This window comes from Cetorhinus maximus, chromosome 13, assembly GCF_964194155.1.
Source record: "Cetorhinus maximus chromosome 13, sCetMax3.hap1.1, whole genome shotgun sequence".
Taxonomy (NCBI): domain Eukaryota; kingdom Metazoa; phylum Chordata; class Chondrichthyes; order Lamniformes; family Cetorhinidae; genus Cetorhinus; species Cetorhinus maximus.
The window spans coordinates 121,991,940-122,018,319 of record NC_135891.1 but is presented as its reverse complement, the minus strand read 5'-3'; the positions used below and the strand labels follow the sequence as shown (position 1 = coordinate 122,018,319).

The 26,380-nt window shown below is 45.0% G+C and overlaps 1 protein-coding gene across 1 annotated transcript in view; it reads right to left on the bottom strand.

The window, feature by feature from the left end:
• The window catches only part of LOC144689089 (microtubule-associated serine/threonine-protein kinase 3-like), a 185,666-nt gene that overhangs the window by 3,442 nt on the left and 155,844 nt on the right, over positions 1 to 26,380 (bottom strand). Inside the window, exons 23-25 of the mRNA XM_078556239.1 lie at positions 11,590 to 11,712; positions 4,683 to 4,819; positions 152 to 333 (exon numbers count right to left, since the gene is read on the bottom strand). Of these exons, the coding sequence (XP_078412365.1) occupies positions 152 to 333; positions 4,683 to 4,819; positions 11,590 to 11,712 (442 nt within the window). The remainder of the gene's footprint in view (positions 1 to 151; positions 334 to 4,682; positions 4,820 to 11,589; positions 11,713 to 26,380) is intronic.

Genomic DNA, 26,380 nt, shown 5'->3' with positions numbered 1-26,380 from the left:
GCCAGCTCAGCAACAAAATTGAATTATTTACAACCCAGGGATAGTAAAAGAGAAAGAAATATGCATTTAACCAGTATAAAAATATGACCCTGTTTGCTCCACAATCCAATATAAGACAAGTACAGCAAGCACAAAACAAACTGCTTCTCACCTGACTGGGGCTCAGCAGCAGGACCTTGACAGGGAGTTGTTGGTCCTGGGGACAGGTTCTGAGTGGGTGACCCTGGAACACTTTCACTGGATAAAAGGGAATGATGCAGGGCAGATGAGAAGCTTTTACTTGTGTGTAACGCCAGTGTCTGTTTGGAAGTCTTTTTGAAATGTGATCTCTTCCTGTTAACAGCAAAAGTAAAATTTGGTTAATTCACATTCCTCAGATGTAAGGGCAAAACCAAGGCACAGACCATTCCTGCAAACTCAGTGAACACGGTAGAAGATTGATGATGTAAATGTAGCACTGGGTGCTGTGTAGAGCTGCCATTAATTGTTTCTTCTGTGTGTTATAAATATTAATGCGGCTTTATAGTTTGGTGAAGAATTTGGTTTAAAACAGAGAAGTGCATAACATCCTGGTGATGTCACTGCCCTCCATAAAACATTTCTGCAATTTCATTCACATTTTCCATACCTTATTCTTGCATGGTTTTGAATGTATGTTAGTGATTTAATCCAACATCAAGGCTTTGAACAAATATTTTAGAACGCAATGTTCAAGGAACATCACCTCATGCTTTTGATATGAACACTATACTTACCTTAACGTTGAGAGCGGAGGTCGGGACCTTCAAATCCCGAAGGGCCTCGGAGCTTTTGCACACGCGCAGACCAGGAGTGAGCTGCACATGCGCAGACCGGGCATGAGCTGCACACATGTAGATCGGGAGTGAGCTGCACATGCGCAGACCGGGAGTGAGCTGCACGTGCGCAGACCGGGAGTGAGCTGCACATTGCACATGTGTAGATTGGGAGTGAGCTGCGCGTGTGCAGACCGGGAGTGAGCTGCACATGCGCAGACCGGGCATGAGCTGCACACATGTAGATCGGGAGTGAGCTGCACATGCGCAGACCGGGAGTGAGCTGCACACATGTAGATCGGGAGTGAGCTGCACATGCGCAGACCGGGAGTGAGCTGCACACGTGTAGATCGGGAGTGGGCTGCACGTGCGCAGACCGGGAGTGAGCTGCACACATGTAGATCGGGAGCGAGCTGCACATGTGCAGGCTGGGAGTGAGCTGCACATGTGCAGGCTGGGAGTGAGCTGCACATGTGCAGGCTGGGAGTGAGCTGCACATGTGCAGGCTGGGAGTGAGCTGCACGTGCGCAGACCGGGAGTGAGCTGCACGTGCACAGACCGGGAGTGAGCTGCACGTGCACAGACCGGGAGTGAGCTGCACGTGCACAGACCGGGAGTGAGCTGCACGTGCACAGACCGGGAGTGAGCTGCACATGCACAGACCGGGAGTAAGCTGCACGTGCACAGACCGGGAGTGAGCTGCACGTGCACAGACCGGGAGTGAGCTGTACATGTGCAGATTGGCATTTTTACTTTTTTTTCAGCGCAATGTGTTGTGCATAAGGAAATGGTGTGAAAACCCAGGTCAGGTGACTGGGAGTGAAGCACCATCGAGTAATCAAGTGTCCCAGGCAGGGGACAGGGAGAGGTTCCAGAGGGAAAGAGATAGCGGGGTGGGGGGGGGGGGGGGGGGGAGAGACGGGGGGGTCCCAAAGGAAGAGTCCCAGAGAGTGGACAGGGAGAGGAAGAAGTACCAGTTCAGTTAAAAAGAGAGGAGCAGAGAAATATGCTCCAAACAGGAAAAGGGATATGGAGCACAGGCTTTAAGTGAAGAAGGCAGCCGAAGGTTGGTGACTCCATGCTGCAGGCCATAGGGACAAAGGTACGGCTTTGGAGCATTAGGGCTCTGCTTGGCATGGCCAAGAGCTGAAATTGTGCTTGGGAGTTGGTGTTTGAGTGTATACTTGGGAATCCAGGAGAATGGTATCTCAGGAGACAAGATTGAAACCCTGCGAGGTGGAGCGTTGTTGATGCCATCTGAATTGTAGTGACTTTTGGAGAGAATTCCCAGGATAGATCTTCGAAGGTGAAGACTGGAGCCTCTTGTGAGAGAGACAGAGTTTCAGTGAGATTGGTTGAATCACAATGTTACTGATGTCTGGTTAGGTTGTTGAGCAGTCCATGGACTCTATCTTGGTCGCAAGTGCCATTTATTGTGCAGTGTGGTGTGTTTTACCACAGTTGACTTGTTTATTCACATGTACTTCATACCTACCCTGAATGTTAGAGTATAAGATAGAAATTGTAAATTGTTTTATTTTTCTGACCTTGTGTAGGAAAGTTTATTTATTTTTTGTTCAAAACCTATGGAATCTTGTGGATTTCTTCACTTAGTAAGTATTGAATCTCAAACTTTGTGTACTTTAAACAAAATGTTATTGGTCCCTAATCAGGTCTCACCAAAAACCTGGGGCTCTGGCCTAAGATCATAACATTTTGAAGTGTCAACATACTTGCTGTCATTTCCACTCACAATATCCCCACTCACCTGCTGAGTACATTTGTTTGAAAATCACCATGGACCAGAAGCCACATCATTAGTGCAACTGCACCAGCGCTTGACCATAAAGATGGACAAGGGCAGTAATGTTGCAAGAACACCATCACCTCCAAGTTTCTTCACTGTCGCTGAATCAAAATCTTAGAGCTCCTTCCCTGACAGCACTGTGGGTATACATACACCACATGGGCTGAAGAAGAAAGACCATTGTCACCTCTCATGGCCACTCAGGGAGGGCAGTAAAGGTGGTCACACTACAGTCACCCAGAGAAAAAAATCATTTAAGAATGACAGCAGTTTCAAAAACTAACACAGAACAGCTGGTCAATTCACGTAAAAGACTTGACACTCTGAGTGCTTAATCAGGTTAGGGGATCAGAACATAGAGTGGAGGGGAATCTGCCAGTTAGCAGAAAATAATGCCAGCAGTCTTGGACAACACATGGAAACAAGACCATGTGACAATGGCGACCAGTAACAGAGTCACCATCATCAATCCATTCAGCTGGTGTGACACTGATGTTCAGTAATGAGCATTCACACTGACATAGGGCCTGGTATTGACTGCTAGCCAATTACTGAGGACACAACTGAGATTGCAACCTCAAGAATGTGAGGAATTTCGTACCTCATCCTACTGCCTGTGGTAACTAATATCTCATTGAACAGTTGCTACATCTGGAGAACCTCAGTCACTTATAGTACAAAAGAGTAAAGTGTTTTTCCTCTCACTCATGATACAAGTGATAAGTGGCATTTAAGGAAGTTTGAAGTTGTTGTTTCTAGAATCAGTTCATCACTGGGAATGACCATTCAGTCCATTGTGCTTGTATCGCTACTCTGAAAGAGTTACTTACTTTGTTCTAATCTCTTGCACTTTCCTGAGACCTTTTATATTCTTTTCTTTTTCATAAATATTTATACAAATCTCTTTTAAAAGCTATTTCACTTTCTGCTTCAGTGTTTCTGCCTGGGCATTCTTGACCTCAACTATCCATGAGGTAAAAACATTCCCTCAATCTCTCCCTTTCTCACTTTGATAATGATTTTAAGATTTAAGTCCTCCGGTGACCAATTAATCCAGCATCGGAAATAATTTCTCTCGATTTACCTTAATAAAACCCCTAAACTTTAAACACCTCTATTACATGCTCTCTTTCTAAAACAGTCCTAATTTCTATCATAATCCATGCCTCACATCCTGGGATTATTTTAGTTAATTTCTTCTGCATTTTGGCACATGGTGCAAAGAAAGTCACCTAAAACTGGGCAAAATATTCTCACTGCAATTGGCATATAAAGAGTTAGCATTACCACTTCACCATAGATTGCTTCTATTAATTCAATCTTTCCCATAAGTTTTTCCATAAAAGCAGCCGTATCAAATTGTCCTCTCAGTTTTCAAGTTTTATGTTTCTGAATTCCCCAATCATTCTGCCCCTCTACTCTCTTTAAAGCTTTAATATTTAGTATAAATTCCCTCTCTTCATTCTTGCTCCCTCAATCTATCGCCTCCTCTTTTCTATCTCCAATATCATGTGACATCTACTGTCCCATCTACAAACCTGATTCTTTCTGAAATAAAAACAGAAAATGTTGGAAAAACTCAACAGGTCCGGCAGCATCTGTGGAGAAAGAAACAAAGTTAGCGTTTCAACTCTATATGACTATTCTTCAGAGCAACCTATTTCTGAAGTTGGTTACAGTCCTCTCCAGTTAACCATGCAAATTTCACAAAGTGCCTCATACCAAACTCCAAACTGTTGAGAAAAAGAAATATCCATCCAGTCCAAATGACATCAATCAACCACTAATCTGTTTTCTGTCCATTAACTAACCTAATTCCCTTTCTTATGCAATGCCTTAATTTTGGTACAAACCTCCCTCCTAAGGTGGGACCTTATCAAATGTCTTGTAAATCTGTTCTAATAACATCCACTATAATTCCTTTATCAACGTAACCTGTTATTTCCTCAAATGACTTGATTAAATTTATTAGACACGACTTGCTGGCTGTCATTGATCTACTCCTGCCTACCCAGGAAGATGAGAAGATGAATTTTGTGTGTGGCTGTATCCTTAGAAATCATGCACTGAGTGAAACTGACCTTTCCTGGTTATCCTTCTTTCGACTTTTTTTACTGCATCGCGCCATCTTGTCCTTGAAGCTCATCTTCCGGGCAGGACCAATCTTTATTGAAGTGTTCTCCAGTGGGGTGGAGCACACCACGACCTTATTTCCACTCTGTGTGAGAAGGAAGACATACATCGTTAATAACTGTTTGTAGCAGGAGGAACATCATCACGTTTAAAGTCTCCTGAAGCAAGGCTTTGCAACCCAACTCCGTTTACAAGATGGAAAATGGAAACATTGGCCCAGATCTTCCAATATCCGGGGAGTCTTACACCGGAGTTACCCCAGATGATGTGCTGGGGGCCCCCGGAATTCCCCATGCAAGGACTGCATGGGGACTGCGCGGGATGTTTCAACTTTGGTTGGGCAGTTACCCTGCACTTGGAACCATCTGATTTAAATCAGAGACTTTGGATGGTTCCAACTCTCATTGCGGAATAGTTACTAGGAATAGTTAGAAGGATCAAAACCACTTCTTACCCCTGGGTAACTATACTACTGACCCCCCCACACTCCCAACCGCCCCCCCCCCAACTACCCTCCCCACCCCCAGCCCTGCCACCCCAACTATATCCAGCCCTCATCAACCGCCCCCCAACACCCCCCGCAGCTTCCCAGCTCCCTCCATCCCCGACTATGCCCCCACCCACCCAAATATCCAACCCTCCCTCCAGCCCCTGGCCACCGCCCCAACCCCAACTACACCTCAATCCCCCCAATTGCCCCCCTGCCCTGACGATCCTTCAAATATCCCCCCAACCATCCAACAAACCCCACATTCCTGATTACCCCCATTTACACCCCACCCCCGAGCACCCAACTACCCCCTCCCCTCTGACCCCTGGCTACCCTCCAACAGACCATGCCACCAAGCCCCCTGACCTTCCACCTCCCAACTAACCCCCACCCCTCGATGATCCCCGACCACTTACCTCACTTCCACAACCACCCAACGCACCCACTCTGACCATCCAATCCCACCCTGACGTCCAGACCTCCCTATTCTCCCCAGACCCCGGCTTCCCTCACCCTCTGATTACTCCCCAGACCACCCAACCCACTCCCCCAAATACCTGACCCACCCCGGCCTCGCCACCCTTCCACTAACCCCCCCAACTACTTCCCCCACCCCCTGACCATGCCCAGCCCCAAAATGACGCCACCAACCTACTCCCACACCTCCCAAATGCCCCCCACCCCCAAACTACCTCTCCATCCCCCGACTCCTCCCAGCCACTGGCTACGCCCCCATCCCCCAACTACCCTCCACCTCCCGACTGCTCCCCCCACCTCTGACTCCCACCAGTCCCTGACTAGCGCTCCACACCCCCAGCCCACAACTATACTCCCACCCCCTCAACTACCTCATCACCCAACTACACCCCCACCCCACGACTAGCCCCCCCAACTCCACGACTCCCATCCCCCCCCCCCCCCCCCCCCCACTATCCCTTGACTCCCAATAACAACTTTCATGAGCACTCGTCCTATGAAAATAATAAACAGGCTGGGGTCAGGACTCCCTCTTTTTATAGTTCCAGTTTAAGGAGTTTCCAGCATACTGAATCTAAAGGAACTGAATCCAAAGGAAAGATCACAACATTAGAACAGCAAGAAAGTCATCAGCAGAACAGAGCGTTGGACAGGGCATCAGACACAATAACAGTGGGGAAGGAAAAAAGAGACGGACATCTTGGATTAGGGAATGGGGAAGGGGTAGACCTGTGGAACAGGAACTTAGTGGTTATGTTACTGGGCTAGTAATTCAGAGGCCTGGAATAATTATGCTTTTTTTTATGGGACGTGGCTAGACCAGCATTTGTAATTCATCCCTAACTGCCCTTGAGAAGGTAATGCTGAGCTGCCTTCTTGAACTGGTGCAGTCCATCTAGTCTTGATGCACCCACAGTGTTGTGGGCAAGGGAGTTCCAGGATTTTGACCCAACGACAGTGAAGGAATAGAGATATGGGGCAAAATTTTGCCGTCAGTGAGCAGGGGGCGGGGCCCGCTCGCCAATGTGTAAAATGACGCGGGATGATGCCGGGCAAAACCCCCACGTCATCCCACCCCATTTAAATTTTCAGGAAGGTGGGGGCGCAGCAAAATCAGCTGCGGGCCCGCCGACCTGTCAATGGCCAATTGAGGCCATTGACAGGATCATTTAAACAATTAAAGGACCTGCCCATCCAACCTTAAGGTTGGCAGGCAGGCCAGGAGCCCCAGCGGGGAATAGAGAAAACATGAAACCTCATCCAGCGCTGGGATGAGGTTTCATGCAGGGGTTTTAAAAATTTTAATAAAGTTATAGTGTAAATTATGAACATGTCCCATCTCATGTGACATTGTCACATGAGCGGGACATGTTAGGGAATTTAAAAAAAACTATTTTTAATATTCTTCAAAGTGGAAGCGATCTCCCTGAGGTTGCACTTAGCCACAGGGAGATGTGCGCTCTTTCGTTACGCATGTGTGAAAGAGCGCACTCTCGCTTTTACATACAGTACTTCAGTAATTACTTTCTCTCTGTGCTTTAAAGTAGCTGTTAATTCTCCCAGAACTTTCAGCCCTGCTCCTCCTGGTCCATGTAGCTTTTTGCAGGATGATTGAAGAACTCTCCTGTTTAACTGGGTTCAGTGTCTGAAGGAATTGAAACTGCTGCTCCAGTAACTAATTTAAAGTGGGTCCTGTGATCTTTGACCAGGATCTCTGCGCTCCAATAGCTTTCATCTACTTCTTTAATCTCTCCTAAGAAGGATATCTCAATGTCTTGTGAATCTCCAACTTCATGGGCTGGGTTTCCTTTTAAAACTGTCTCTTTTTGAGACTTCTACCTGATTTTTCAACTGGGACACACTTCCTGAAAATGCCTCATCCTTTTACACCAATGGCATTGTACGTCTTTGGTGGGACAATTACCACACCTGTGCCTTTCTCTGCTGCACCAGCAACAGCTAATTTGCTGCCACTAATTGCTATTTTGTTGCACATGTCTCCTCTCTATTTTCACTTTTATATGTTTGACGAATTCAACTGTATCTGTTACTTTGGGATTCAGGCTGTTCCTCTCTCTCTCTCTCCCCTGACTACTGATTGCCTCCTGATCTCGATTGGTCAACGTAATTGAATTAGTTGCCTTCACCAGTGTCAAGTCATCTTGAGACTGCAAATTATCTGATAATGCATCATTCACTACTCCAACAACTATTCTGTCGTGAATTAGCTTCTCTTTCAGATCACTATACTCACAGTGCTAATCAGTGTAAGTCATTAATAAATGTGTTGGTGCTTTCCCCTGTCTCTGGATACGTTTACTGAACTTTGCATGTTCCACGATGGTGTTCTTGTTGAGATTGAAATATGTCTCCAATGCATCAATAATTTTGGCATATGTAGCTTCACCCTCACCGATCTCTTCACAGTCATCCATTGCATACAACAGTGCACTGACCTGCTTACAGTCTGGCTTCGCTGCAAAACCTGATGCAGTGTGAAATTGAGCAAATCTTTTGACCCACTTTGACCACACTTCAGGCTGATTTAGACCTGCAACTTTATCAAAACTCTCTGGTCGAGGTCGAGATTTTTCTATCACCATCTTTTTACTGCTTGCCACCATAGATTACAGTGTCGTTGGGCTGGAATAGTTTCAATGATCTCTGAAGACTGCTAGCTATGAACACTAACATTTATTTTAAAATATTTACAGATTCTGGAGAGCACTCTCTTACAAGCTTCTGATCAAGTTTGCTTTCCTTTTCCTTTCACTTTAGACTGTCCAAGAGTATCACATCACCTCAGTGAATGTCAGTCCCTTCTATGACATCACAAACTATTATAGTTAACCCTTTATTAAACTTAGTCTAATGTACTCCATTACACTGCAGTATGCAGCTCAAAACTGAACGTGAGGCACTGTGGGCCATCAGCAGCAGTAGAACTGTATTCAAGCACAATTAGTAACCTCATGACCCGGCATATCCTGCACTCTAACATTACCATCAAGCCAGGGGATCAATCCTGGTTTAATGACGGGTGTAGGAACAAATGCCAGATGCAGCAGCTAAAAATGAGGTGCCAACTTGATAAAGCTACAACACTAGGACTATATGCATCTTAAACAATGCAAACGACAGAGTTTAGTAATTCCACAACAAACAGATTAGATCAAAGCTCCACAAACCTGTCACGTCCAGTCATGAATGATAGTGGACAGTTAAATAACTAACATGGAACTATATTAATGTTCCTTCACTGTCACTGAGTCAAAATCCTGGAAGTCAAGAAGACAAGAGATATGAGGAGTAGACCCCACTGCCCCTCGAGCCTGCTTTACCATTTAATATGATCATGGCTGATCTTGGGCTTCAACTCCACTTTCCCACCAGCTTCCCATATACCATGATTCTCTGAAAGACCAAAAATCTGTCTATCCCAGCTTTAAATGTGGTCAACAATGGAGCATTCAAACCCTCTGGGGTAGAGAATTCCAAAGATTCACAATCCTTTGAGTGAAGAACCTTCTCCTCATCTCAGTCCTAAATGATCGTCTCCTTATCCTGAAACTGAACCATCGTGTTTTAGATTCTCCAGCCAGGGGAAAACAATCTCTCAGTGTCTACCCTGTCAAGCCCCTTCAGAATCTTGTATTGCCTCAGTTAGCTCACCTCTTCTTTTAAACTCCAGAGAATATAGACCCAATTTACTCAGCCACTCATCGTGGGACAACACTCATCCCAGGGACCAATCTAGTGTACCCTCTCCAATGCAAGTGTATCCTTCCTTAAAAATGGAGACCAAAAGTGCACACAGTGGGTGGAATCATCCCATCGGTGGTGGGTGTTATGGTGGACGTGAGGGGACAGTATGGCGAGAAGGCCAAAAATCATTTTTACGCCGTTGTGAAGCCAGTTTGTGATTGTCCACGCCACCCTTCAATGGCAGGCCGCGATTCCACATATCAGGAGCCTAATTTCAATACTTTAGCCCTGCTCACCAGAATAATCTCTGCACGCCCGAGCATCCGGGCACGTCAGTGTGTTTCACAAATGTACAAGAGTGACATGCACCTGCCAGTGAGGCTCACAGGCAGGTCTCTACCTACCAGACCAGCCATGAGGAGGGGGTGGCTTTTCAATGACTGCAGGGCTAGGGCTTGCTTGGGGAAGGGGGAGAAGTAGCCTCAGGCAAGGGAAGAGGATGCAGAGTCAGGGCTGTACTGGGGAAGGAGAGTATCCCAGGATGTGTGTAGGGGCACATGTTGATCTGTGCAAGTGGCCTCAAGACGGTGAGGGCTGAGGAGGCAGTCTCCAGAGGAGATGAGGTCAGATGGGGATGTGAGGGTGTGTGTGAGAGAGTGAGTGGTGATGTCTCTTGAGCTGGCAGTGAGTGAGATGCCAGTGAATGTGTGATGGGCTTGTGAGTGGGTGAGTTTAAAGCGATGAGATGGTTGTCTTACCCTGTTGGCACGGATGAGATCATTCATCCTCTTTCTGCGCTAGATGGCCAACCTCTTGTGCAGCATTGGCACTGACCACCACTGCCACCGCCTCCCAAGCCGGAGTGGTGAGATTGCTGGACCTCCTTTGGCCAGAGCAATGTAGAGGACATCATAGCGGGCCTGCAAAAGGCGGTCCAGTGACGGGTCACTGAACTCTTGGCTTTCGGGGCCATGTCTTCACTGGAGCAGTCCTGGGCTGCAAGCATTGAGAACTGTGTGCGTGGCTACAGTTTAGATATGGCACCCGGAGTGAGGAAATGGTGATGTAACGGTGTGGCGGGCTAGTCAGAGGCTGCCCGCCAGCGAGACGGCATGTTTCCTGTGGCTGCATAATTAATGAAGCATGAAGTGGACAATATGGTGCAAAAACCCGCCAGTGCGGCCGACGGCTGAAATGTTGTTTTTCGCACCTGCTACCACACTTAGTGCAAATCTGGGTCGATTCTGCCTAGTATGTCAGAGGCAGTCTCACCAAAACTCTGCACAACTGCAGCAAAATTTCATTATTCTTGTACTGCAACCCTTGTGGAATAAAGGCCAACTTACAATTTGCCTTCCTAATTGCTTGCTGTACCTACATGCTAACTTTCTGAGTTCCTTGTATAAGCACACTCAAGTCTCCCTGAACATCAACATTTACAAGTTTCACACTTTAAAAAAAAATTCTGCTTTTCTATTCTTATGATCAAAGTGAATAACTACACATTTCCCCACATTATACTCCGTCTGCCATTTTGTTCCCACTCACTTACCCTGTCTATATGTCTTCACAGCCTCTTGGTTTCCTCCCCACAGCTTACCTTCCCACCTAGTTTTGTATTGTCAGCAAACTTAGAAACATACTCTCTGTCTCTTTGTTTAAATCATTAATATAGATTGTAAATAGCTGAGGTCCCAGCACTGATCCTTGCGGCACTCCACTAGTCACAGCCTGCCAACTTGAAAATGCCCCATTTAAGTCCACTCTCTGCTTCTTGTCCTTTAGTCCTCAGCCCTCTGTCCATGCTAGTATATTGCCCCTAACTCCATTAGCCCCTATCTTGCCTTTAGCCTTTTGTGTGGCACCCTCCCTCCCTAACAACACTATGGGTGTACCTACACCGCATGGACTGCAGCAGTTCAAGAAGGCAGCTCACCAGCACCTTCTCGAGGACAATCAGGAATGGGCAACAAATGTTGGCCTAGCCAGTGAAGCCCACATTCCATAAAATAATTTTAAAAATGGAATGGGGAAGGAATAGACAAATGGGATATGGAATGTGGAGGGGTGAATATTGTGAGATTAAAGGTGAGGATGGGATAGACCTTGTGGGACATTGGTTGCACTTCCTATTCAGTGAATCACAATAAACTCACACCATTGAGAAAGATGACAGTAAATACCTTCAGGAGGAGTTCCACCACATCTGTGTGAACAAGTCCCAGTACCGATTCACCATTGATATGTGTGATGAGATCACCAGCACCCAATCCTGCCTCGTGGGCTGGACTTCCTTCTTCTACACTCTGCAACAAAGCAAAAACAAGGGTTTGATAACAAACTGGAAAGGTATGAACATTTACTAGTGGTTTCTACACTTTATCACAGAATCACAGAATCACACAGTGCAGAAGAGGCCATTCGGCCCATCGAGTCTGCACCGACACATGAGAAACACCTGACCTACCTACCTAATCCCATTCAACAGCACTTGATCCATAGCCTTGAATGTTATGATGTGCCAAGTGCTCATCCAGGTACTTTTTAAAGGATGTGAGGCAACCTGCCTCCACCACCCTCCCAGGCAGCGCATTCCAGACCGTCACCACCCTCTGGGTAAAAAGGTTTTTCCTCACATCCCCCCTAAACCTCCTGCCCCTCACCTTGAACTTGTGTCCCCTCGTGACTGACCCTTCAACTAAGGGGAACAGCTGCTCCCTATCCACCTTGTCCATGCCTCTCATAATCTTGTACACCTCGATCAGGTAGCCCCTCAGTCTTCTCTGCTCGAACGAAAACAACCCAAGTCTATCCAACCTCTCTTCATAACTTAAATGTTTCATCCCAGGCAACATCCTGGTGAATCTCCTCTGCACCCCCTCCAGTGCAATCACATCCTTCCTATAATGTGGCGACCAGAACTGCACACAGTACTCCAGCTGTGGCCTCACCAAGTTTCTATACAACTCCAACATGACCTCCCTACTTTTGTAATCTATGCCTTGATTGATAAAGGCAAGTGTCCCATATGCCTTTTTCACCACCCCACTAACATGCCCCTTTGCCTTCAGAGATCTATGGACACACATGCCAAGGTCCCTTTGTTCCTCAGAACTTCCTAGTGTCATGCAGTTCATTGAATATTTCCTCGTCAAATTACTCCTTCCAAAGTGTTTCACCTCACACTTTTCAGTGTTAAATTCCATCTGTCACTTATCTGCCCATTTGACCATCCCATCCCTATCTTCCTGTCACCCAAGACACTCAACCTCACTGTTAAGCACCTGGCCAATCTTTGTGTCATCTGCAAACTTACTAATCCTACCCCCCAACATAGTCATCTATGTCGTTTATATAAATGACGAATAATAGGGGACCCAGCACAGATCCCTGTGGTATGCCAATAGACACTGGCTTCCAGTCACTAAAGCAGCCTTCTGTCATCACCCTCTGTCTCTTACAACTAAGCCAATTTTGAATCCACCTTATCAAATTACCCTGTATCCCATGTGCATTTGCCTTCTTTATAAGTCTCCCATGTGGGACCTTGTCAAAGGCTTTGCTGAAATCCATATAAACTACATCAATTGCACTACTCTCATCTACGCACCTGGTCACTTCCTCAAAAAATTCAATCAAATTTGTTAGGCATGACCTCCATCTGACAAAGCCATGCTGACTATCTCTGATCAAACCTTGCCTCTCCAAGTGGAGATAGATTCTCTCCTTCAGAATTTTCTCCAATAGTTTCCCTATCACTGACGTGAGACTGACCGGTCTGTAGTTCCCTGGCTTATCTCTACAACCCTTCTTAAATAGCGGAACCATATTAGCTGTTCTCCAGTCCTCTGGCATCTCCCCCGTGGCCAGAGAGGAATTAAAAATTTGTGTCAGAGCCCCTGCGATCTCTTCCCTTGCTTCCCTCAGCAGTCTGGGACACAAACTATCTGGACCTGGAGATTTGTCCACTTTTAAGCCTGCCAACACCTCCAATACCTTGTCACTCCCTATATCAATTTGCTCAAGAACCTCGCAGTCTCTCTTCCCGAGTTCCATACCTTCATCCTCGTTCTCTTGGCTGAAGATGGATGTGAAGTATTTGTTCAACACTCTAACAATGTCCTCTGGCTCCACCCATAGATTGTCCCCTTGGTCCCTAATGATCCCCACTCTTTCCCTGGTTATCCTCTTCCCATTGATATACTTATAGAATATCTTGGGATTTTCTCTAATTTTACCAGCCAGAGTTTTCTCATATCCCCTCTTTGCTCTCCTAATTGCTTTCTTAAGCCCCACCCTGCACTTTCTGTACTCCACTAATGCCTCCACTGATTTGCTTCCCTTGTACCTGCTAAAAGCCTCTCTTTTCCTTCTCATCGTATCCTGTTTATGTTGTAATTGTAACTACATGGGATGACAGAGTATAAAGGAAGAGATGATGGGAGCTTGTCAGAAAGGTATGGTGATAATCATGGGACACTGGAAAAATCAGATGGGCAAAGGTGGCCTAGGTGAGGAGTTCATAGAATGTTTTTGGGGTAGTTTCTTAGAACAGGAGCCAATCAGAGAGCAGGCTATACTAGACCTGCTATTGTGGAATGAGATAGGATTAATTGATAACATCATAGTGAAGGCCCCCCTGGGTAGCAGTGATCTTAATATGATTGAACTTTATATTCAGATTGAGGGAGAGAAGATTGGGTCTGAGACTAGTATCTTAAACTTATAAAATGGCAAATATGTGGGAATGGAAGTAGAGCTAGCTAAAGTGAATTGGAAAATGAGGTTAAGGAATAGGTTAATTGAGATGCAGCAGCAGAGATTTAAAGGGATATTTCAGAATACACAGAATAGATACATTCCAGCAAGAAAGAGAAATTCCAAGGGGAGGACCCACCATCCGTGGTTAACTAAATAAGTTAAAGACAGCGTCAAACTTAAAGAAAAAGCATATAATTGCTCAAGGATGGGTAGCAGGTCAGAAGATTGGACAGAACATAAAGAACAGCAAAGGGTGACAAAAAGATTACTAAAAAGGGAAAAATTAGAGTACAAGTCAAAGCTAGCTAGACATATAAAGATGGATAGTAAGAGTTTCTACTAAAAGAGGTAGCAAAGTGAGCATTGGTCCTCTCAAAAGTGAGTCTGGAGAATTAATAATGGAAAATAAAGAGATGGTAGATGAAATGAACAGATATTTTGCATTAGTCTTCACTATAGAGGATACAAGTAACATCCCAGAAATAGCTGTAAATCAGGAACTGTATGGGAGGAACTCAGGAAAATTACAATCACCAGGGAAGTGGTACTGAGCAAATTGTTGGAAATGTGGGCTGACAAATCCCTGGGTTTTGATGGATTTCATCCTAGGACCTTAAAGAAAGTGGCTAGTGAAATAGTTGAAGCGTTGGTTTTATTTTTCCAAAATTCCCTGGATTTGGGGAAGGTGCCATTGGATTGGAAAATAGCAAATTTAACTCCTTTATTCAAAAAGGGAGGGAGACAGAAAGCAGGAAACTACAGGCCAGTTAGCTTAACATCTGACATAGGGAAAATGTTAGAAACTATTATTAAAGATGTTATGGCAGGGCACTTAGAAAATTCAAGGCAATCAGGCTGAGTCAACAAGGTTTTGTGAAAGGGAACTCATGTTTAATCAATTTATTGGACTTCTTTGAAGGAGTCACATGTACTGTGGATAAAGGGAACTGATGGATGTACTGTATTTAGATTTCCAGAAGGCATTTGATAAAGTGCCATATCGAAGGTTATTGTGTAAATTAAAAGTTCATGGTGTAAGAGGTGACATGTGGGAATGGATAGAAGATTGGCTAGCTAACAGGAAGCACAGAGTAGCCATAAATAGGTCCTTTTCTGGTTGGCAGAGTATAACGAGTGGTGTGCCACAGGCATCAGTGCTGGGCCCTCAACTTTTTACAATTTATATAAATGACTTGGATGAAGGGAACAAAGGTATAGTTGCTAAATCTGCTAATGATACAAAGATAGGTCAGAAAGTAAGTTGTGAAGAGGACATAAAGAGGCTCCAAAGTGACATAGATAGTTTAAGTGAGGTGGGCAAAGATTTGGAAAATGCAGTATAATGTGGGCAAATGTGAAATTGTCCATTTTGGCAGGAAGAATAAAAAAGAAGCACACTATTTAAATGGTGAGAGATTGTAGAGCTCCAAGATGCAGAGAGATCTGGATGTCCTAGTGCATGAATCACAAAAAGCTAATATGCAGGTCCAGCAAGTAATTATGAAAGCTAATCATTAATTGCGAGAGGAATTGAATATAAAAATTGGGAAGTTATGCTTCAGTTGTACAGGGCACTGATAAAACCACAACTGGAGTACTGTGTATGGTATTTGTCCCTTTATTTAAGGAAGGATGTAAATGCATTAGAAGCAGTTCATAGGAGGTTTACAAAACTAATACCAGGAGTATAAAAATAGGGAAGTCTTCCTAAAACTATACAAGACACTAGTTAGACCACACCTAGAATACTGTGAACAATATTGGTCCTTTTATCTAAGGAAAGATATGCTGGCATTGGAGGTAGTCCAGAGAAGGTTCACGAGGTTGATCCCAGGTATGGAGGGATTTTCTTATGAGGAGAGGTTCAGTTGGTTGGGCCTGTACTCACTGGAGTTTAGAAGAATGAGAGGCGACCTTGTTGAAACATATAAGATTCTTAGGGGGATTGACAGGGTAGGTGCATCCACTAGTTCCAGGGCCACCTTCTTTAGTGCCCTGGGATGTAGATTATCGAGCCCTGGGGATTTATCGGCTTTTAGTCCCATTAATTTCTCCAGCACTATTGTTTTAGTGATACTAATTTCCTTCAATTCTTCCTTCTCATTAGACCCTTGGCTCCCTAGGGATCTTCTGGGCGGCGAGCCGGGGTGGGGCCCGCTCGCCGACACGTAAAATGACGCGGGGTGATGTTGGGTGGAACTCCTGATGTCACCCCGCGTCATTTTCATTTTCAGGTCGGCAGGGGCGCAGCCGAATCAGCTGCGTGCCCGCCAACCTGTTAGCGGCCTTTTGAGGCCATTTAAAAACTAATTGACATCATTAATGGACCTGCCCATCCAACCTTAAGGCGGGCAGGCCGGGAGCCCTGGTGGGCTTAAGAAAAAGCATGAAACCTCAGCCATGGGCGGGATGATGTTTCATGAGGGTTTTCAAATATTTAATAAAGGTTTCAGTAAAAGTGATGGACATGTCCCAACTCATGTGACAGTGTCACATGAGGGGACATGTCAGGGAAATTTTGCTATCATTTGTTTAACATTTTTAAATTTGGAGCCGATCTCCCTGAGGCAGCACTTAGCCTCAGGGAGATCAGTACGCTCTCTCGCGCTTATGCACGAAAGAGTGCACTCCCGGCTGAGGGGATCCCCCCCGCCCGCACAGGGGGCGCATAGTGTTTCCTGGCGAACGTCACGCTGGGCGGGCCTTAATTGGCCCGCCCGCGTAAAATGGCGACGTGTCCCCAATTGGGGGCGCCGATTGGAGGCGTGCCTGCCCGCACCCGCTCCTGCATATCCCCCCCAACAGGGGGAAAATGTTTCCCCTAGTATTTCTGGGAAGTTAATTGTGTCATCCTCCGTGAAAACAGAACTCAAGTAGTTGTTTAATTGCTGTGCCATTTCCTCGTTCTCTATTATAAATTCTCCTGTTTCATTCTGTAAGGGACCTTTCTTTTTGCATACTTATAGAAGCTTTTACAGTTCGCTTTTATGCTCCTTGCAAGTTTATTCTCATACTCTACTTTTTCCCTCTTACTCAATCTCTTGGTCCTCCTTTGCTGAATTCTAAACTGCTCCCAATCCTCAGGCTTGCTACTTTTTCTAACAACTTTATATGACCCTTCTTTGGATCTAATTCTATCCTTAATTGCTTTCGTTAGTCATGGTTGGCACGCTTTTCCTGTTATGATTTTGCACCAGAAAGGAATGTATAATTGTTGCAATGCATACATTCGGTCTTTAAATATTCGCCATTGCGAATCCAACATCATGCCTTTTAATGAAGTTCCCTAATCTATCTTAGCCAATTTACGCCTCATACCTTTGTAGTTTCCTTTGTTAAGATTTAGGACCCCAGATTCAGATTGGACTACTTCACTTTCCATCCTAATGAAGAATTCTATCATGTTATGGTCACTGTTCCCTAAAGGACTCCACACAACAAGAATATTAATTAAACCTTTCTTTTTGCACAATATCAAATCTAGGATAGCCTGTTCCCTAGTCAGTTCCTCAACATACTGGTCTAAAAAACCATCTCACACGCACTCCAGGAATTCATCTGCCACAGAATTATTGCTAATTTGGTTTGCCCAGTCTATATGTAGATTAAAGTCACCCATAACACCTGTAGCGCCCTTGTTACATGCATCTCTGATTTCCTGTTTAATGCAATCCCCTACCTTACCACTACAGTTTGGAGGCCTATAAACAACTCCCACTAACGTTTTCCGCCCCTTGTTGCTTCTTAGCTCCACCCAGACTGATTCTACATCTAGATTTTCTGAGCCAATATCTTCTCTCATTATCGCACTGATTTCATCCTTAACTAACAACACCACACCACCTCCTTTCCCTTTTTGCCTGTCCTTCCTAAATATCGAGTATCCTTGGATATTCATTTCCCAGCCTTGGTCACCCTGCAGTCACGTCTCCGTAATCGCAATCATTTTGTACAAGTTTATATCAATACGCTGTTAATTTGTCTGCCTTATTGCGAATGCTCTGTGTATTCAGATACAGGGCCTTTAGACTTGTCTTTTTAACATTTTTACACTTTTTTTTTGTACTATGGCCCTTTTTGCTGCTCGCCCTTGTTTCCTCTGCCTTCCACTTTAGCTTTCTATTTTTCTGCCTTTCGTTCCTATCTTTGTTTCCTTCTCTTGTGTCTCCTCGCTCAAGTTGCCATCCCCCTGCCAATCTAGTTTAAATCCTCCCTCCACAGTGCTAGCAAATACCCCTGCGAGGATATTGGTCTCAGTCCTGCTGGAGTGCAACAGCTCGTTCAGGTCCCACCTTCCCCAGAATCAGTCTCAATGCCTCAGGAATCTAAATCCCTCCCTCCTACATCATCTCTCCAGCCACGCATACATCTGGTCTATTCTCCTATTCCTGATCTCGCTGGCTCATGGCACTGGGAGTAATCCTGAGATTACTACCTTTGAGGTCCTGCTTTTTGATTTATTTCCTAGCTCCCTATATTCTGCTTTCAGGACCTCATCCCGCTTTTTATCTATGTCATTGGTACCGATATGAACTATGACCTTTGGCTGTTTACCCTACCCTATCAGAATGTCCTGCAGCTGCTCAGTGACATCCTTGACCCTGGTACCAGAGAGGCAACATGCCATCCTGGTGTCATGTCAGTGGCTGCAGAAACATCTATCTGTTCCCCTTACGATAGAATCCACTGTCACTATTGCTCTCCCACTCTTTTCTCCACCACCAACACCCCACCCCGTGCTGCTGAGACTCTCATGATACCACAGACGTGGCTCTTGCTGCATTCCTCTGAGAAACCATTTCCCCCAGCAGTATGCAAAACGGAAAATCTGTTGGTGAGGGAGATGGACACAGGAGACTCCTGCACTACTGGTCTAGAGCTTTTATTACGTCTGGCAGTCACCCATTCCTTTTCTGCCTGTGCACTCTTTACCTGTGGTGTGACCACCTCACTGTATGTGCTATTTATGAAGATCTCATCCTTGCGGATGCTTCACAGTGACTCCAGCCACAGCTCCAGCTCCGAAATGCAGATTTTGAGTAGCTGCAGCTGGAGACACTTCCTCCACACGGTCACTCCAGGCACTGGAAGTGTTCCTGATTTCCCACAACGCACAGGAGGAGCATTCCACTTGGCTGAGCTGCCCTGCCATGACTTACCTTTAAATTGCTCCCTTTACTTTTATTTCCTCTAGTTTAGGGAATATTAAGGATAGAAGAAATACTTACCAGGTCCTACTTATCAAGGCCGCTGCTCTTCTGACTGAGGAAAGGTAGAAAATGAAAGGATCACCTCCTTCCCTCTTCAGTGAACCTCCTCTCTCACCAAACTCCAACTGAAGCACACTAATGCAACCCAAAGCAGCACTCCAGTGCAGACAAAAGCAGCACTGTAGATGGCTTGCCTTTATGCTGTCTGTATCTAGCTTCCGAAAACCTGTTTAAGCAGGTTAACTAATTAACTAGCTGTGGCTGCAAACAGAGCCTGTATAAACCCTGTTTTAAAGCTGGACTAAAACTGACCTTCTCCCAACCCAAAGAGCAACTTTTAGTTAGTTGTTAAATTAAAGAAAGATTACTATAGATAGAAATTAACTCTTAAAAGTCCCTCTCTCACAAACTCCAGCTGAAGCACTCTCATGCAGCCCAAAGCAGCACTCCAGTGCAGACAAAAGCAGTACTGTCTGTAAGCCTCTCACCTTCTCTCTGTACCTCTAAAGCTGACTACTGTACCCTACATTTCCAACCAAATTTTCCAGCAGGTCCCTGACTCCGACTGCTGTTTATTATCACGTTCTCTGTTCAATAATCCAGAGGTTTTACACATTAAATGCGCTGTTTGTTATTAAATGGTAACATGTATAAAAATGTTACCATATTCCCTCACATCAGAATATTTATTCATGTGACTTGCAATTTCTGTGCAATGTGATGCTGAATTTCCAATATGTGCTCCTAAATGGGAAAGTTCTCTCTGGCAGCTCAAAGTCAGAAAATTATCCTATTCTTTTGGATCATATCCTGTCCCCACACCCAAGGCCAGACCATGGGGTGGAGGGGGAATGGGGGGATATTTTACAGCCAACTCCCAACAACCAGCATATTTGCAGGCAGAGTGGGGGCTCATACAGGGCAAGTGGCTATCCCACTATCTTCCTTTTTTTTTACTAGTTCATGGGCGTCACTGGCTAGGCCAGCATTTATTGCCCATCCCTAATTGTACTTTTTCAGAGGGCACTTTTTTTTAAGGCTCAACCACATTGCTGTGCGTAGGCCAGACTGGGTAAGGACGACAGATTTCCTTCCCTAATGGACATTAGTGAACCAGATGGGTTTTGACAACAATCGACAATGGTTTCATGGTCATTGTTGACTTTTAATTCCAGGTTTTTATTGAATTCAAATTCCACCATCTGCTGTGGTGGGATTCAAATCCGGGTCCCCAAAGCATTAGCCTGGGTCCCTGGATTACTAGTCCAGTGACAATACCACACCACCATCGCCTCTCTGTTTTTACATTTCTAGCTAGCTTCCTCTTGTACTCTAATTTCTTTCTCCTGATTACCCTTTTAGTCATTCTCTGCCTTTCTTTATATTCTTTATATTATGACCAATCATCTGTCCTGCCACTCATCTTTGCGCTTTTTCCTCATGTTTGATGCTTTCCTTAACGTCTTTAGTTAATCACAGACGGGGGTCCTTCTCTTAGAATTTTTCTTTATAATAGGAATATTGAGTATTCTGAAATATCCCCTTAAATGTTTGCCACTGTTTCTCTATTGATCTATTCCCTAGCCTAGTATTCCAGTTCACTTCAGCTAGCTCAGCTTTCATCCCCACTTAATTGCCCTTATTTTAGTTTAAAATACTAGTCTTAGACCCACCTTTCTCCCTTTCAAACTGGATGTAAAATTCAATCATATTGTGGTCGCTGCTACTTAGGGTGCCTTCCACAAACATTCACTCTTTCTACCACCGATGCACTGTGGCAGCAGAATGTACCATCTACAAGATGTATTGCAGGGACTTACCAAGGCTCCTTAGGCAGCACCTTCTAAACCCACGACCACTGCCATCTAGAAGGACAAGGGCAGCAGATAGATGGGAACACCACCACCTGGAACTCCCTCCCTAACAGCACTGTGGGTGTACCTACACCATAGGGACTGCAGCGGTTCATGAAGGCAGCTCACCACCAACTTCTCAAGGGCAATTAGTGATGGGAAATAAATGCTGGCCTAGCCAGCAACACCCACACCTCGTAAATTAATTTAAAAAACCTGAGGTCATTAATTAACCCTGTCACATTACACAAGACCAAGTCTAATATAACCAGAACATGCTGCTCTAAAAAACTCTCTCAAAATGTTTCTATGAACCCCTTACCCAGGCTATTATTGCCAATCTCACTTTTCCAGTTTATATGTAGATTAAAATTACTGTCCCTTTATGACAAGCACCCTTTGTCCTGCATTGTGGCTACTGTTAGAGGGCCTGTAGACCACTCCCACTAGTGACTTCTACATCCTGATCTCCTGAACCAAGGTTATCTCTAACTATTGCACCAATGCCATCCTTGATCAACAGTGCTACCCCTCCACCTTTACCTACTTTCCTATTCTTCTTGAATATCATATACCCCTCAATAATCAGGATCCAATCCTTGTCGTCCTGCAGCCACGACTCCGTAATTGCAATCAGGTCATATTTATTTACTTCAATGTACGCTTTCATCTTTTTTTTATTGATTAATGGGATGTGGGCATTGCTGGCTAGGCCAGCATTTATTGCCCATCGCTAATTTTTTTTAAGCGCATTGCTGTGGGTCTAGAGTCACATGTAGACCATCAGGTAAGGATGGCAGATTTCCTTCCCTAAAGGATATTAGTGAACCAGGTGGGTTTCTACAACAATTGGCATCATCATGGTCAGCATTAGACTTTTAATTCCAGATTTTATTGAATTCAAATTTCAATATCTGCCATGGTGGGATTCGAACCCGCAACCCCAGAGCATTACCAACAAGAATACCACTAAGCCATCGCCTCCCCTGCTATGTGCATTCGGATACAGAGCCTTTAGTTTTGTCTTTTTGTTATCTTTGTAACATCTAGTTTTGACAATTGGTGTATTCTTAGGTTTTATCTCTCTGCTCCTTCCTGCTATTCCATGACCCTCATTACTATTATGGTCTCCTGTTTTGAATCTACCCCTTAATTTGCCACATCTACCCTAGCTTGATCCCTCACCCCCCTTGTTTAGTTTAAAGCCCTCTCTACTTCCCTAGTTATGCGATTTGCAAGAACACATGTCCCAGCACGGTTCAGGTGTAAACCATCCCAAAAGTACAGCACCCACTTTCCCCAGTACTAGTGTCAGTGCCCCATGAACTGGAACCCACTTTTCCCACACCAGTCTTTGAGCCACGCATCTTTAATCTTATTTGCCCTCTGCCAATTTGCATGTGACTCAGGTAATAATCTGGGGATCATTACCTTTGAGGTTCTCCTTCTTAATTTGGTACCTAGCTTCTCATACTGATTATGCAGAACCTCCTTCTTTGTCCTGCCTATGTCATTGGTACCTACATGGACAATGACCACTGGATCCTCCCCCTCCCATTGCAAGTTCCTCTCCAGCCCTGAGCAGATGTCCCAAACCCTGACACTGGGCTGGCAACAAAGCCGCCTGGACTCTCACTCTTTGCTGCAGAGAACAATATTAATCCCCCTAACTATACTATCCCGTACTACCACTACATTTCTGTTTTCTCTCCCGACTTGAACGGCTTCCTGTACCATGGTGCCATGGCCAGCCTGCTCATTCATCTTGCAGACCTCACTTTCATCCACACAGATTGTGAGCACCTCAAACCTGTTTGACAATTGCAAAGTCTGAGGCTCCCTCACTCCGGTCTGCTCGGTCCCTTTACCTACCTCACTGACAGTCACATCCTCCTGTCCCTCACTGCTGACCAAAACAGACGACCCTATTCTAAGAGGTGTGACCGTCTTCTGGAACAAAATGTACTGGTATTTCTCATTAGAATCATAGAAAAGTTACGGTGCAGAAAGAGGCCATTCAGCCCATCGTGCCTGCACCGGCCAAAAAGAGAAAAAAGAAACTAGTCGCTCATTTTAATCTCACTTTCCAGCACCTGGTCTGTAGCCTTGCAGGTTACAGCACTTCAGATGTAGACCCAGGTATCTTTTAAATGAATTGAGAGTTTCAGCCTCAACCTTCAATTTAGACAGTAAATTCCAGACACCCACCACCCTCTGGGTGAAAAAGTTTTTACTCATGTCCCCTCTAATCTTGCTACCAATCACCTTAAATCTATGTCCCTTGATAATTGCCCCTCAGCTAGGGGAAACAAGTCTTTCCTGTCCTCCCTATCTAGGCCCCTCTTAATTTTGTACACCTCAACTAGGTCACTCCTTAGCCTCCTCTGTTCTAAGGAAAACAACCCTAGCCTATCCAATTTCTCCTCATGGCTGCAATTTTCAAGCCCTGGCAACATTCTGCCCACTCAACCAAACTATTAAAATAATTCTGGAGCTGACAGTTATCATCTTCACTATCAACTACACAGCCAATTTTTCTGTCAGCTGCAAATTTCCCAATCATACCTCCCACATTTAAGTCTAAATCACTTGACAACAAACAGCAAGGGCCCAACACTGAGCCCTGTGGAACACCACTGGAAACTGTTTTCCATTCACAAAAACAGCCATCGACCGTTACCCTTTGTTTCCTGTCACTGAGCCAATTTTAGATCCAACCTGCCACCTTCCCCTGTATCCCATGGGATCTCACTTTCCTGACCAGTCGGCCATGTGGGATCTTGTCAAGTGCCTTACTGAAATCCATGTAGACAACATCCACTGCATCACCCTCATCAATCCTCCTTGTTACTTCCTCAAAAAATTGTATTAAGTTAGTAAGACACGATCTTCCCCTAACAAAACCATGCTGACTATCCCTGATCAATCTGTGCCTTTCTAACTGACAGTTTATGCTGTCTCTCAGAATTGTTTCCAATAATTTTCCCACCACCGGAGTCAGACTGACTGACCTATAATTTTCACACCCTTTTTAAATAATGGTGCAATATTCACAGACCTCCAATCCTTTGGGACCTTGCCTGTCTCTAGTGAGGAATGGAAAATGATCCTTAGAGCATCCATTATTTCCCCCGTGGCTTCTTTTAACAGCCTGGGAATCAATCCATCCAGCCCTGGTGATTTATCCATCTTCAAGGATGTCAGTCCCTTCAATACTTCCTCTCTCACTATGATTATTGTATATAATTTTTAACACTCCTCCTCTTTAACTAGAACATCTGCATCATCCCTCTCCTTAGTGAGGACAAAGGCAATGTACTCATTGAGAACCCTGCCCACATCTTCAGCATCAACCCACACGTTATCATGTACATCTCTGATAGGCTCTACCCTTTCCTTAGTTATTCTCTTGCTCTTTATGTACTGGTAAAACATCTTAGGATTTTCTTTGATTTTACCTGCCAATATTTTTTATATCCTCTCTTTGCTTTCCTAATTTCCATTTTTACTTCGCCCCTGTACTTTCTCTACACCCCTAGGCTTTCTATTGCATTAAGTCTTTTGTGACTGTCATCAGCTTTCTTTCTCTGCTTTATCTTGGCCTGTATGCTTCTGGATAACCAGGGGGCTCTAGATTTGGCAGTACCACCCTTTTTCTTTGTGGGGACATGTCTACACTGTGCCCATAGAATCTCGCCTTTGAAGTCCCGGACGAGTACTGTCCTATTGTTTTTGCACTCAGAAATCTGTCTACGTATTTGTTCTTCTAACTCCCTCCACTATTTGGGAATCTATAATACACTCCTAGCAATGTGGCTGCCCCTTTTTCATTTCTGAGCTCAACCCATATGGCCTCATTTGATGCTTCATTTAGTATATCATCCCTCCTCGCAGCTGTACTTAATTCTTTAACCAATAATGTTACACCCCCACCTTTTTTACCTCCCTTCTTATTCTGCTGGAAAACCCTATATCCAGGGATGTTGAGTTGCCATTTTTGCCCCTCCTTAAGCCAAATTTCTATTATAGCAATGATATCATGCTGCCATGTGTCTGTGCCCTCAGCTCATCGACTTTATTTATTATGCTCCTTGCATTTACACATAAACTTTTCAACACTGCCAAATTCCTGTGCTGTACATTTTTTAACCTGTGCTGCTTCTGTCTTTCAGAGTGACTCACTAATGCTCCATCTCCCATTCCCTGCTCTGAATTTGCCCTCAGGTTCCCATCCCCCTGCCAATCTAGTTTAAAACCCCCCAACAGCACTAGCAAATCTCCCTGCGAGAATATTCATCACATTCCTGTTCAGGTGTAGACCATCCAGCTTGTACAGGTCCCACCTTCCCCAGAACTGGTCCCAATGCCTCAGAAATCTGATGCCTCCCTCCTACCCCAGCTTTCTAGCCACGTGTTCGATTGCTCAATTCTCCTACTTCTATACTCGCTTGCATGTGGGACTGGGAGTAATCCTGCGATTACTGCTTTACAGGTCCTGCTTTTAAATCTTCTTCCTATTTCCCTAAAGTCTGCTTTCAGGACCTCACCCCCTTTCCTACCCAAGTCATTGGTACAAAGTGGACCACGACCTCTAGCTGATTACCCTCCCCCAGAAGAATGTCCTGCAGCCACTCAGTGACATCCTTGACCCTGGTACCAGGGAGGCAACATATCATCCTGGAGTCACATCTACGGCCACAAAAATGCCTCCCACCTCACTTCTGTTGTGTAGTGTCTGCAGTTCAGCTTCCAGATCAATAATCCTGATCCTGAATTCTTCTAGCTGCTTACACTTTCTGCACACCCACTGTACTACTATCTAGAAGGACAAGGGCAGCAGATGGATGGGAACACCACCACCTGGAAGTTCCCCTTCAAGCCAATCACCATCCTGACTTGGAAATATATCCCTGTTCCTTCAGTGTCCCTAGGTCAAAATCCTGGAACTCCCTCCCTAACAGTGCTGTGGGTGTACCTACACCACATGGACTGCAGCGGTTCAAGAAGGCAGCTCACCACCACCTTCTCCTGGGCAATTAGGGAGGTGATGGTGTAGTGGTATTGTCACTGGACTGGTAACCCAGAGACCCAGGGTAATGCTCTGGCGACCCGGATTCAAATCCCACCATGGCAGATGGTGGAATATGAAT